Below are 15,162 nucleotides of genomic sequence, written 5' to 3' on the forward strand. Positions count from 1 at the left end.
TTAAAAGACTCCACTTGCTCCTGTTTCTCCAAGTTTCTGAAGTCCTAGCCAACAAACCACAGAAAAAACTAGAGGTCATCCTCCAGAAGATCAGTGCATAGAAATCATGAAGAGCAAGGCAGTGGTTTAAGTAGTGAATTCTTTCCTGAAAAGAGATTTATCAAGTATGATACACGAAGAACAGAGCCACTGAATTTCTGTTGCTTGGTAATGATGGAAACCACCTCACAATGAAGTCTCCTGGTGTGAAACAGTTCATGTGTACCAGAGTAATACAGTCCTTCAAGGGACACACACAGCAACTTGAAGTGGCCCTAGAAATTACTTATTCATCTAGTAGAGACAAAAGTGAGAAGTTTTCTGTCTTACTAAGAATTATACGGTGTTTTCATTGAAGTATTTTAAAATAAGCTGTTCTATTGGTATCTAGATGACAAATATGAATTCAATTGAAACACAGATTTAACACAAAATTTATTAAACACAACCACAGATAAATGCAAATCCAGAAAATTTACAGTTATTACTTGGAATAAGTAAATCACATTGACATCATAGTTTTCCACGCAGCTTAATTACCTCCAGAGTTTTGCCATTTGTTCTATCAAGTTGGCAAATCCATTAATGTCTCAGCTCTGAATATGCAGCACTCATTTCGTAATCCCAAACTCTACAGTATTCATTAGCAACCTAAACAAAAGCAGTCTGATTTATAGAGGTCCTCTCTGCATTAATTCAGTGCCATCTGCAAAGGTCTGGTACTTTGGAAAAATCAAACTACGTTTATTTGGACAGCTCAAGTCACACCATGGGGGCCTTTATTTTATGGCCTTGTCAGGAAAAATTAGGGCACAGCACCTGATCATTCTCTCATTCGTGTTAGTCTCACACAGATATAACCTCCCTGAATTCCTAACTTGCTCTTGATTAACACGAAATCAGAAACGGGCCTATCATTTATTACAGTACAGGTTTATAGTAATAAAAACCTGTGTTCCATAATGTTGAAATCATGGTGGTGTTTTCTTGGAGTATTTTGCTGATGGAGCTGAAAATAAATAAATAAATCAATCTTCCTTCTTTTTAAGACAGCTTTCATATATAGGTCACAAGAACTAAAATGGGTAAAAAGTGATAACTGAGAACATTGTATATACAGTACTGTCATTGTAAGGCTAAGCCAACACTATGAAAACAGAATTCTTTGTCTGACACATCTTGTATCCACTTTCTATCGTGCTTGTACATTCAAGTTAGTGAAAAGATACTTCCAAAATTTTCCTTCCATCAGTGACAAGCCTTTCAAATGCCATACTGGTGTCTATATTTACTGACAGTAATCTCCATACCAAATATAATCAGTTTTGCACTAGAAATAACATCCAGTGCTGCAGACTGACCTTTTCCCCCACCGCTTACCTTCTCCTGGAGAGCTTTAGAAAGAGATGGTAGGAGAGGCAAAGACATGGGACTCTGGTAAGGCACAGGATGGAAGACACTGCAAGGATGATTCATGTTTTGTTGCATTCATTTTGCAGAGTGAAATGCAATTAAAGCTTTATCTTGGATTTTGTTAACAGGGATCCTGTCCAGATTACCCTGGGAAGTAAATTTGCCAAGTAAGGCTCAATTATTTCTACTGTTAATTTTCAGAAGTGATCTGTGCTTTAAACAAGCACATGGACGAGCTAGTTATATGTCAAAGCTAGTCCTCTTTACCAGGTGTCTGCCTTTTACTTACTTTGCTTCAAGATTCTGGTGGAGCAGTCCTTTTGGTTCTTTGGTGTAAACAGCCATTCTTCTCTGGCACAGTAACAACATGCCAAATCTTCCAATACAGTGAAATTTTCCCGCCAGAATTTACTTGCTTCCCAGAAAACTCATTCCTGCCCCCCCCCCCCCCCCCCCCCCCAATTATTCAGAAAGCCCTTTCTCTACCCTACTACAAATTAAATACTCTCATGCTACAGGAACATGCAAATGCCCTGGGATTCCAGACACTTTGCTTTTTTGTAGCAGTGCAATAAAGACTGAGCAGCACAACTGTAAAAGCTCATGACAGTGACCAGATCAGCACAGTTCTTGGGTTTTGCAATGGAAACTCCCTTGCTCTTTTTTTTTTTTAGGAACAACTGCACTGAGCCTTTGGCCACCCCCAGGTGCAGTCTGCACCACCGCAGGCCTGGCTGTTTCAGAGGCGATGCCCCGGGACCCGAGGTGCGGGCGTGCAGGTGCGTTAATAGATTGGGATTAGTCATGTATAACCTGGCGGCGGGACGATTAAGGCTGGAGCTGCCGCGGCAGCAGATGTTTCCCTGGGCTTTGAGAACGTGAAAGCCTTCCCCCCCCACCCCTTTCACCAGAGATGCAAGCGCAGAGCTTGGCACTGCGGCTGGGAAATCCCCACCGCTGGCCTCCCCCCGGGCGGGTCACGGCAGGGAAGGCCGGAGCCGCCCCCTCACCACCCCTGGCGGGCGGCGGCCGGGACGCGCCTCAGGGCGCCGGGCCGAGCCGGGCCGGGCCCCGCCTGCCCCGCGCGCCTCGCCAGGCGGCCGCTGGGGGCGGCTAATGGCCGCCGAGCGCCCCAGCGGTCGGAAGCGGCGCTGGGGCCTCTGGCGATGGGCGTGAGGCGCGGGGCCGCCACCGGCCGCCGCCCGGCCCGCCCCTTCTTCCTCCTCCTCCTGCTGCTGCAGGCACCCCCGCAGGTTCCCTCCCGGGCGGTGGGGCGGCCGGGCGGTCGCCGGGGTGCCTGTCACCTCAGGCCGGCCACACCCGGGGCCTCGAGCCACAGGCTGCCCCTTCCCCTCAGGCCTGGGTGCGCAGCTCGGGGAGGGCGGCAGCGGCAGCTCCGAAGCCTCGCTGTCTCCGTCCCTGCCCTGCCTGGAGCCCCGGGTGTGAATTTCACACGTTTTCCTAAATTTGGTCCCTGCCTGTGCCTTTGTCCTTGGCCTTGCCCTCACACGTGTAGTTACACAGTTCTACAAAAGCAGCTGTACGTGACCCTCTTTGCAAGCTGATAGTTCTGTGTTGCTGTCAGGGACAAGCCGTTCTATAACGTGGGCGCTGCGCCCTTTAACACCCAGCTTGCCCCTGTGGGTTTTGCTTTACACCTGCCAGTGCTTTTCCCATCTACACCCACCATATCCACCAGTGGGATTGAACTTCCTTTCCACATGCGGAGGTGGAGGTGCAGGCAGGAAAGCTAAAGAATTGTTTAAATAACCTTTTTTTTTTTTTTCTTAGAAATGACCAGTGCGTGCTGGGGTGAGGACTGTTTCTCCTTCCTATGGACCAAAGAAGCCCCGTGCCTGAGGGGGTGTGAGACCACGGGCAAGTTGCATGGGCACTGAGTGGCTAGTAACGTTTGTCATCAGCTAAAAGAGCTGCATCACTTTGTTGAAGGCTCTGAGGTACATAAATAGTTATGTGGTAGGATACCAAGACTAAACATTTCTGGTGCTAGTGCTGATCTTGTATCTGCTGTGTGCATGTCTGATTGGGAAATTCAGTTGTACAGCCTCTCAACTCTAAGACTGGGAATAGCCTGAAATAAGTCTCTGCTTCCTAGTGAGGCTTTGAAATTTGAACATAGTAAATCACATAGGCCTTCTGATAGTATTAAATTTGATTATTTAATTTGTGCATTAGTGTGCATATTGCCAGATCATTTTATTCCGTGATCTGGTTATGATCAAGTTTTGTGAATTCCTTTAGAAAGTGAAGGCCTTTCTGAGGAGCAACATCAGGGGTGATGTTCAAAGTTCTTCTACTCTCTGACAAAAAAAAAGGGAAAACTGCATGCAGTATTTCAGTATATATTTACTGAAACTTAATAGTATTTATTCTGTCTTTGGTTTTAGTAGGCATAATAAGACTTTGTCAACTTCCAAAAAGACACTTTCTTCAATTTTATTGCACTGGGTTGTTATTAATATAGTCTGAGTTCAGACTGATGTAAATAATATGAACCTTTTTCTTTAAGGATTTTTCATTTTGTTGTTTTTTTACTAATGCTGACAGTTTTGGCTTATATGTTTTTCCTTAAGTCAATAATTAAACTTTTGAGGACAATGTGGAACATGTTTCTTAAAATGTCTTAATTACATTTGCCTTTTCTGAGCCCTCTGGAGGAAGTTTTCATCTTACTGAAAAGATAAAACAGTTTTTAACTTTAGCTTGCTATATGGTAAGGAAAAAAAGTCTCCTTTTTAACTTAGGAAATTTGTTAGTGATGTAATTGTCAGAAAGGAAATATGAAGGCCTACTTGGAAAAACAATATAGTTTATATCTTGCGGGCTTTTTATCAAAAAGGTTAAACTTAACTGAGACGGATTAGAAACTGAAGTTTGGTTTCTCCTATATGACTTGCATATGACTAGTAATAGAAATGATAATATTTCTGCACAGCACTTAACCATCAATAGGCAGCTTAGAAATGCCAACTGTAATTAAAATACTTGGGTATAGAAAAACACTTGACTATTAGCATGATTGAGCGAAAATAACTTAAGTAAGTAGCGTTGCTATTTATATACTCTTTTGGTGCAGAAATCTCTTTACAAAAATTACCTCAAAACATAATTACTTTGAAAAAACTTTTAGCAATTACCATAACTTAAATAAATCCTTTCCTATTGCTTCATGGAATTTTCATTTCTAAATAAATGAATCGAAACTGTGCCAATTGAATATTCTAGCAATTTATTAATTAATAAATTGGTTGTTTAATTATTTAAGGCTCATTTTAAACTCTGTTTCGTGCCACTGCAATTTTCAGACCAAATTTACTTTAGTTTTTCTGATGAATTATTGTGAAGATGATTAATTTTGCAACTGTAATGCTCATTTTAAGACTAAAGGATTCAAAATAAAATATTTTACAAAATAGTAGAATATACTTCATGTGAAACTTTTAAGGGGGTGAACGACATTCCGTTTCAACTCAGTGGACATAGGAATGAATGCTTATTCAGTCAGTACTAATCTGCCTGGATTCCTCCTTTGGGCAAGAAGTTGGAAGGGACCCCTCTGTATCTGGCACTGTCATAACTCCCTCTGACCAGGGAGGAGCAGGAGGGGTTGTTTGTCTGTGCAGGTAACATCCACCTGCTACTTCTGGTCTCTCATGGAGACTCTTCCCCTCCCCCTGTAGGCAGAACCCTTAGAAATACATGAGCTGTTTCTCCTTGTTTGGGTAGGGTTTACACATCTGCCAAGTAGACTTTAAATGCATCAAACAGGTAAATGTTTAAATTTAGCTCACTGCAGGATCTTTGGCCTGTTTTGGTGGCACAAATTAGTAGTAAGGCTGTTGAATTTAATGCCATTAGATTTTAAAGTCACCCGATGAATCCTCAAGTAACATAGATACTTTATATGTCAGATGTACCCTTGAATTCCAGTCTTTGGGAATGGCTCTTCAGGAATCTGGGAAGTTGAATCACCCTGGAATTGGGAGTGAATTACCCCAAACTTCCATGTGTCTGACAGTGGTGTAAAACTTATTTTTCTTCATCCGTGTTCTTCTGCAAAAGGAACTGTTGCTCACACCTTGTATTATACCTGTAAGAAGTACAAGACAAGGAATCAGACCCTATGTATTTCTAGAGCATTGGGCTGCTTAAAAAGCTTAATTTGGGGAATTAATTCTGAAATCTTATTTATTTTTCTCAAAAATGAGTGAAACACCTTTTTCAACCGCATGTTAAGTGCAGGTTCATCCTGAAGGGGTGAAATAATATACTTAACGCAGTTTAAGCAGTTCCTTTGTCCTTTATTGTTTTTTTGCTGCTCTTTCTGGGGGACTTAGTGACCTATTGATACTTTTTTTTTTTTCTTTTTTTCCCCTGTGAAAAGCGTCTTTTTAACCAGATCCCATGCACTCTTAAAATCATGATAATGGGAAGATGATGTGTGCTAGAGACTGCTGCAGGAAGTGGCATTTAAATTCCAGGTGATTAGGAGGATGTTAAGGAGTAAAGGAATTCAAGTAGGAAGCCTGAAAAAAGGATTGAAAAAAATTTAAAAGGCAGTGTAGAAAGTGAGGGAAAGAGTGTATGATAGTTGGGATTCATATGCAGACAGAAACATTTACTGTCTGAAATGGTTGCTATGCAAGTGAAATGTGTATACGCATGAAAGAGCATTTAAGGTAACTTTTACAGAATCTAGCATTCAATGTCACTGAAGATACCAAAAAAGTAATTCCAGAAGTTTTACATTATCTTCTTTCAGTAACTAGATTGCTTCCATTTTTTCTAGTTTTTAAATAAACAGTTCAAGAGCTCCATCTTCTGGTTTAAGTTATTACTGTAAAACCCCATTACTTTCCTTTTGCATTGATTAAGTAGTGCCTAAACATCCCATAAAGTTATGTATATCTGCTCGTACCTTGTCAGTTTGCAGTGCTTAACTTTTCTAGATACATTTGTTTGGTTGCCTTTTGATAAACTTTGAATACTTTACTTGTAAGATTGTTGTTTTCAGTTTTTCTCTCATTAACTTATTTGCTTTTGGTGGATTACGCTTTTCCTTTCCAATTATGATACATAAATCAACTTGACAGTTCAAAAAATATTTATGGACCATTTAGACAGATAATAGTGGCAGGAGGAATTTTAAAACAGGGTGGTTTTCAGGTACGATTTATAATTTGCTACAAATAAGTATGCTTTTATTAAAATCAAAGCATGTGCTGATTTTTGTCAATGGGGAATCTGATCATGTTCTTTTGGGAGCTGAATTTTAGTGAAAAATGAGTGTTGTTTCTGCCAGTGCAGCAGAATTCTAAAAGACTTAATGTAAATATTCCAGTGAGAAAATTTTAATCCATTTTGGTTTTCAATGAAACCCCTACAATTCTTTTAGGAGGTCTTTGGGAAAAATGAAGTTATTTGAAAAATTTTGCTCCTCAAACAAAGTTGTGGAAGTGGTACATAATGAAGAAATACTGTGAAGTAAACTGTTTATCACAGAAATCCATCATATATGAGCCCACTCTTATGATTATCTTCTCTCAGTTTTTTTCTTTTTCTCAAGATTTTATTTCTTCCTACTTTCTGAGTATTTTCAATGGCGTACTCTGCTTACATTCTGCAATGACAAGTACAGGCAATTCTTTTAACTTAAATTAACTTAACTTCTTAAAATCTTGATTAACTTGTCTTGATAGCTGGAGAATTGGCCTTGCTTCTGTTTTCCATAACAGCTCTGTAGAGAAGTACAATGACCATTGGTATAATAGATGCGGGGAACTGCTGATCTCCTGTTATTGCTTAAATCAAGATAAATCAAAACAAAGCTGGGACTCGACCCCATTGCTCTCATTGCCCTTAACAAATGGCTTAATCTATAACCAGTTTACCAGAGTATTTATTGTTGCTTTTAGTTTTTGAATATTTAACCTAAGTTAGCAACAAGCACTGATCTGGTGCCACGTAATTATTTATCCCATCTTCATAAAACAATTCCTACTGATGATATGTTCAGTATTTTATTTCTGTCTTTTGTATTCAAGACTTTCTATTCCTTTGTTACTCACTTTCTTTCCCAGATTCTCCAAAATAATTCGAAATCACAAGCATACCTTAACTCCCAGTAACCCATGTTCTTTCCAAGCAGGAGGTGGAGACAAAGAACACAAAATGCTGAGGGGGTCTAACAGCCATTGTTATCTTTCAGTTAGCTTCTGTTCTGTATCTCTGGAAACTCTGTAAAAAAGAAATTCAGATCTGACTTGTACTAGAATGCCCACGTGTAAGATACATCAGTGTTCTTCCAGAAGCCTTGTATGTCTTGCAAAGCTTTGCAATCTTTATGAACATGTTTTTAATTTCTATTTACAATAGAAGAAATGCAAATTAAAATAGCCATAAAATACCTTATATTTCATTTCATGGGGAAATTAAGAAAATCACAGTCATGACAGAACGCAAGTTCATTACTTCATTAATGGTCCGTGTACACATTGATTGACACCCGGACTGAGGGTATCATAAAAACGCAGCTAAATTTTATCCTCATTTTGAACAGTACCTATGCCCATTTTCCCCATTATGGACAATCTTAATTTAAAATGTGACAGTTCTTTTGTAAAGCATGAATATAATTAAAACTAAATCTAAACTTAAGTGCTGTTTAGAATAAGGATGCTTTTTTCTTGTATCAGGCCTTTGCCATTGTTTTTTGTTGCCTTAATGAGAGTCATAAGTTGTATAAGACATTAGGCAGATATTAACTTAACATCCATTGAAGAACAAGTCTATTAAAGGGTGTAGATTAACCTAAAGTATGCTGCTTGCTTTTTCAGATAAATTAAGTAGTTGTATTAACGTCATTGTTTTATCTTTTAGCAGTTCAACCCTTAAAGAGATTTTTAAGAAATGCAGGGCCAAGAGACAATAGCTTAAAATAGTGGGATCTGTCTTATTTCCAGTTATTTTTCTTTAAACATAATTTAACAAATTTTAGTGAAAGTACTGTTTTTACCAAGAAAAGTCCTTCTCCATCTCTTGTTGTTGAATTGTTTTAAACGATTTTAAGCAGTTTAATTAATTAAAATTCCGTACTGACTTACGTATACTTAATAGGCCATCCCACAGAATGTATTTCTGTCATTGGAATTTTTTAAAGGTTTTTTTTATTTTTAGTCATAATTTTTATGAAACTGAGATAATTATTTTCTGTAACTGTTGTAACAATAACAACATTCTGTGGCCTCCTCCACCTGGCTGTAGGACTCTTGCTCCCAAACACTGCTTTCTCCCACTGTAGGGATTCCGACTTCATCTTACTTGTTATGTACACAGAACCTGAAACTTGAAGATTATGTAATATTCTATGACAAAAATTAAGAAGAGTTAAGCATTAATTTATTTCTAAGTTAAATCCATCTAACTCGAGAGTGTAATTTTACTGCTCATTAATGAAAACAATTATTGGAAAATCTGAAAATTAAGTTAAAGACCAGGCTATTCCTCACTGCCTTATATTTACTCACGTTGCTTTTTCTGTTAATGCACATTGCTGGTTTGGTTTTGATAATACTCTTCCCCATAGTTTTCTCCATGTGTGTTTTCCAGTAACAGCTTACTAGTAGCATATCTAGAAGTGATACTTGTGTTTGGGGGAAAGCTAAAAGACAATATTTTTTGACCTTTTTTTGGTACAAATTCTTAGACATATCAATTTTTGTCCAAAGGTGAAAAAATTCTGGGAAATAATTTGGTTTTAAGGTTTCTCTTAGTAGTTTATCTTATAATATTATCTAATATTAAATAATGGCTCTGAGTTGTTTAAAGGTTCATCCTATTCATGTACTTTTTCTCTCTTCTGATTCTGACTCATGTCTATAAACATCACTACTACTTGAATGGCACAGGGCAATTTCAAAGTTAGAAGGCAAGATTAAAATGGTTTGTCTCAACTCTGTTTCTAAACAATTTAGTATTAATAAAGAATGTTTCCACCTTCTGTGGAACAGACCATTGTGAGTATACTAGATTTGGCTCCAGTGTTCTTTTGAGATGATGGGCAACGTCTCTATTTTTAGGTTGGGTTTTTTTTCACCAACATTTGGTTAAATACAATCCTGCACTTTTAAAATCCTGCAGTTTTAAAATACCTGACATAGGTAGTGATCCAAAAAAGAACATTTAAGGTAAATATTTTTATAATGGAGAGAATATGAACAGATAAGAAAAAGAGCAAACCACCTTAATTAAAAGAGTAAGACTTTATTTTGAAAGCAAGAAGAATAAGTAGATATTTTTTCAGCAGTTGTTTTCTATCAGATGCCCTTCTGTGTCCTATGATACATGCTTACAAAACTGTCATGGAAATTTACAGTGGTATAACAGACTTTACCATCTTGTCAGGTTATGATAATAATGACGCCATAATTTTGTTACTTTTTATAATGGATATGTAATTTTTTTCCATTTTGCTATATGACAGAACAAAGCCACCTTGAGGAAATAAAAGACAAAATGTGAAGTGGGAGAGATAGGCAGTGTATACAATTTTGTCCCAGTGGACTACTACTAAAGCCAGTTGGTTAGTAAATTTTGAGAAAAAGTATTAAGGATCTGCAATGGAAAAAGACTATAATCATATCGCAATTGCATTAACATGTAGAATTCATATTAATTTTCATGATTCAGGGTTAAAAACTGAAACACCACCTGTAAATGACATTTATTTTCCATGATATACTATTGTACAATTGAAAATACTTACTTTGTTCTTTACTGCAATATGAGCTACTGTAAAAAAATGATTATTAGCTGGGATGGACATACTGATCTTAAGACTATCAAAATTCTGAAGTTATTCTTATGTATTAAATGCTATATCTATGTCTTTATTCTGATTAAACAACTTAATGTGAATATAAGTGGCTTTTAATTTTTTAATGAAGGTGAACAATCATACTTGGAGAGGAGAGAAAACTGGTGGCATTACCACCAGTTGCCATAATGGAAAAGTAAAAATTTTATCTCAGCATTAATCCTTTCCTGCAACAAATACTTAAACTGTTTTCCACTTGCAGGGAATCTGAAATAGTCAGTGGTAAGATAACATTGTGGTAATTTGCTTATTTGATTAAGTTTTAATTATTAATCACATTCTCCCAATCACAAATGTTGTAGCTGTAATATTTTATACTAGTTGTAGCTTTTCAGTGGCATTAGGGAAGCCTGATACAGAGCATGGTATATTCAAGTTTAGACCTCACTAGAGTGTAAATATCTATCATCCCATACTTCTGAAGAGCAGAAATGCTTTGTAGAATGTCAGTGGGATGGAAAATAAACCAAATTGTACACACTGAAATCCTGCATGTTATGGAAGTGATTATGACCGCATCAATTGTAGTTTTTAGACACAATTGATGATATGGAAGCACCTGTATGCTACAAATCGCATACAAGACAGGCACACCTGCTTTACTGTGGGAAACAACTAAGTAAATCCTTACCTATCGCATTATCTCTGAATTAAATGATAGACAGCTCACCATTAAGTGAGCTACAACACTAAACCCTTTTTAAGCAAATACATTATGCACTGGTAAAAGGCAATTGGTAATAGAATGGAAAAAGTAAGCTTTCAAGTCTTGAATATCCTGGACCAACATACTGCAACTTCACCCTCTCCAGGGGTGTGTTGGACACCAGCTGAGACAGAACACTGCAGAAGCCTGTGCTCGTCAGAACCTACTAAGTGACATAATCCATTCAGGAGGATGTTACAGTGCACTGTGCTTCTTGTTTACACAGCCAGAAAAGCCCAGAACTAGAAAGAATGATCTTAGTTTTATTTTCCGGAGAAAAAAAACCTGCTGTCTATTTGGTATTTCATTTTGATAGCAGAGATAACAGAATCAGTCTCAAAATTAGAACTCCATTCAAGGTCATTGTTGAACCACTGTCTTGAAATTTGTATAGCTCACTGTTAGGATACCACTGATAAATACTCGATGTTAATGATAATTTTTTTCAAAGTTTATGTCAAGCTGAATCACAACAGTCCATGTATTTTATGTCTGACAAATAATCTGCGAAATTTAGAACTGATTGACCCAGTATTTCAGTGGAATGGACCACATGGTGGTATTTCTTCATGTAAGGATTTATTTTCTTACATATTCCTCCGCACCCTCTCCCCTTCTCCCCTGCTCCCCCCAAAGAAGCATGAGTGTTATAAAGGTGGGAATGTAAATGGAGAAGTAACTGGGGATACATTGTGTTTGTATGTATATCATGAGAAGAAAAGGGTGGGATAACTAAACTAAAACACATTTGCAGGTCTCTGTAGGGAATGGTGCCATCTCTAAAGGGTGCTAGGTGGAGCAGGGCATGTTGGATGCAACAGAGGCTGAGGATGACATTCTTTGCAGCACTGAGACAGCTGGGAGCATTCTGCAAAGAGAATAATAGGATGGTGGGTGGTGTCACCTATAGCCTAACTGCCTGCTCAGTGACAGATATGAAGTTGCTCAGGGCCTTGACCTCTTGAGTTTGGGGAATCTCTATCCTTGAAGATTTTCCATCTTTTCTGTGCAACCTGTTCCTCTTGTTGTTTTATTTTCAATCATAATTTCCCTTATTGCAACTTATCATCATTGTTGCTTGTCCTTTTGTGGTGTACCTCTTAGAAAGTATGGGTTATTCTTCCCTGTATCTCCCCTTAGGTAGTGAAGGACTGCAATTCTCTCCTTAAACTTGTCTAGGGTGAAAATCCCAGTTTCCTTTGCCTCTTGTCCTGTGCTCCCAACTCCCTAATCATCTCAGAAACCCTCTTGTTGACTTGTTTGTTTCTGTCTTGTACTGAGGAGTCGGAACTGGGCAGAGTGTTCCAGGCTGCCCAAATTAAGTGATTATTCTCTCCCTACTTAGCACTCATTTGACCTGATGGGTATACAGTTGCCAATGCAGCCCAGTATACAGTTAGCCTTCACTGCTGCAAAAGTGTGCTTCTGATCTGTATTCAGTTTAAAATCCACAAGGACTCCCAGGTACTTTTTTTGCAGGGTTGCTCCCAAGTCATTGGGTGCCCAGCAGCATACACTGCTGCTCTTATTCTGTCCCAGGTGCAGGACTTTGCATTTGTCGCTGTTGAACTTCATGAGGTTTCTGGCAGACTGTCTCTCTAGCCATGCAAGGTCCCACTGAATGGCATGTCTTTTGCATACTGAACGAGGAGGCATTCAGTCCTGTGGTGTAGGTCAGCGGTAAAGATGTTAAGCAGTTCTGATGCTTTTATCAGCCCTGAGGAGAAAGCCCTTCAAAACTGGCTGCGAGGTAGACCAGTCTTCAAAATGATGATGCAGACAGTTTTTCATCCATCTTTCATCCACTCATCCAGTCCGTATGTGCACAGTTGGGCTATAAGGATGTGATGGAGGACCATATTGAAATCCTTGCTAAAGGCTTTCAGTGTCTATGACATCTACTGCTTTCTCTTCATCCTCAGCAGCAGTCATTTAATTCCAGAAGACACTCCAGCTGGTCAGCCATGATTTGCCAATGGCAAAATGATGCTGCCTGTTCTCAGTCACTGTCTTGTCATTCAAGCATTTGGAAATGACTTCCAGCAGTTCTATCATCTTTGAAGGGCCTGAGGTGAGGATGGCTGAACTGTGATTCCCTGTGCGGTCTTCCTTGCCTAGTTTTATGATGGATGTATTTTTTCTGTCTTCCTGGTCATTGGGGACCTCATCACCATCAAAATAGACAACAGTCATTAATTAGCTCACTCATCATCCTCAGATATATCTCATTCTGGTCTATAAACCTGTATATGTCCAGCTCACTTAAGTAAGGGTCTAACACCACACTTCTCTCTCCCTGTAGCATCTCTCCTAAACTGTGGTAGAGGTTGGGGCAGGGCTGGAAAGCAGCCCTTGCTAGGAATGAGTGAAACAAAGGTGGCGTCACTAGGTCATTCAGCCCCATTCAGCCTGTGGCCAACATTTTTATTGCCCTTCCTCAGTTGCATGTGTTTCTGTTGGCTCTTCACATCCCTTGCCACTTTCAACTTCTGGTTAATCTGCTCATGGAGAATTTAAACATTCTTTTTCAGAAAGATACCTCTAATGAAATCATTGTCCTAGTTTGCTGGTATGTCATGAAAATCCCAAATCATCGTTTCTGCATGGAGTATGTTGGGCTACTTGTGCATATGTTATTTTTCTCACATTGCTTAAAGATCATGACTGGCCCATCAGCAGTGTGTTTCCAAGTCTGAGCGGGAAACTCAAGTTCTGTTTTTTGTTTCCTTCCATGTATGTCTCATTTCCCCTTTAGTGTAATTTCATTTTTAAAAAGAACAATAAGCATTGTGATGAATTTATAAAACTGTTTAATTTCTTATTTTAGTTTACACTTTAGGTTATGAACCATTCATCCTTTTACAATGGTAGTGTTTCCAAATCCTATTTGCTTTCCTCTTAGTCTATACTAATGTCTATCACAACTCTGTCCTTGGACTCGTATTTTTGTGTTGCAAAATCTGAAATATCATTTACACCATAGTGATTCTTCATTCTTAATCCTCTACCTGCCAACCTTCATAGTAGAGCATTTCACATTTACATGATCTCTAACACTACCCTGTGTTTTTGCTCTGAATCTGACAACAGACTTGGCCCTGAGAATTTTTAGCATTCTTTGCCTCAAACCGGTATCTGTGGTTTTGCTTGTACTTAAGCCTGTGGGCTGTGTCATTTTACATGAAACTGATAATCTCCCTTGGGATGGATATATTCTGGTTAGCTGAGTGTCCTGCATTGTAACTGGTGTATTTTGATGCCCAGTCTGTGATGCATGACAGACACAGTATCAGGTGTATTGTCATGTGTTTAAGTACTGAGCTTAATCTGATCAGACAGAAGATAACCTTCTGATTCACAATTAACAAAAATTGCCCCTTTCACTCTTCTGGCTTCTGTTTACTCAAACTGCAGTTTCAACAGTGTAGAACAGAAAACCATGGAGATGTCAAGACTTCTTCCAGTTGACAAGTTTAAAGCTCTTCAGGCAGGTTGCTTCAGTAGTATTCCAAGTTGCTATGCCAACCTTGGTTCACTAGCAAAAAAGCTATGGTGGCAGGGGTTCTTGGCTCTGTGGCAACTTCAGTGTACCCAAATCATCAGCAGTGGGGCAAAAAACATTTCAGTAAGAGAAGAAACCTTGTGTTTTCGTGACATTTCTATAGGGATGAGAGAGGTTTAAGAAAAAATTATTTTAAAAAAGTGGTAATGAGAGGACTTCAGCCACCACAATTTTGGATAAATACAACAAAGATACTTGGTCTCCTAGGGCTGTTGTCCTTTTTGACTCAAAGAAAGTATAACCAGACAAAAAGCTATCTAAGTTTCTAGCTCATGAAATGTTTGGTATGTAAAAGAAATTGATCACTTGACCTCCTTTTAGAATGGGTGTAATCCTCTCTAAGTGGTAAAAGTTATCTGAGTTTTGGTGTGACTAGTTAGTCTCTAATATCTGTCCTAGCAAATCTCTGTAACAGTGGGAAATTAGGCTTCATAAACGTTGCTTGATGTATTATTTCATACTCTTTCAGTGTGGTTGTAGGAAAGAAAATAATTTCAGTGGAAATGTAGAATTGTGATTCAAGTTTTAGGAAAGACTAACAATATA

General features: G+C 38.7%; 1 protein-coding gene across 1 annotated transcript in view; it reads left to right on the forward strand.

Annotated features, from left to right (window-relative positions):
- Positions 1 to 2,200: 2,200 nt before the first annotated feature.
- ZPBP (zona pellucida binding protein) overlaps positions 2,201 to 15,162 on the forward strand; it is a 39,072-nt gene continuing 26,110 nt past the window's right edge. Inside the window, 4 exon segments of the mRNA XM_074831703.1 lie at positions 2,201 to 2,231; positions 8,353 to 8,400; positions 8,403 to 8,435; positions 11,500 to 11,625. Of these exon segments, the coding sequence (XP_074687804.1) occupies positions 2,201 to 2,231; positions 8,353 to 8,400; positions 8,403 to 8,435; positions 11,500 to 11,625 (238 nt within the window).

Source organism: Strix aluco, chromosome 1 (genome assembly GCF_031877795.1).
Source record: "Strix aluco isolate bStrAlu1 chromosome 1, bStrAlu1.hap1, whole genome shotgun sequence".
In the NCBI taxonomy this organism is placed as follows: Eukaryota; Metazoa; Chordata; class Aves; order Strigiformes; family Strigidae; genus Strix; species Strix aluco.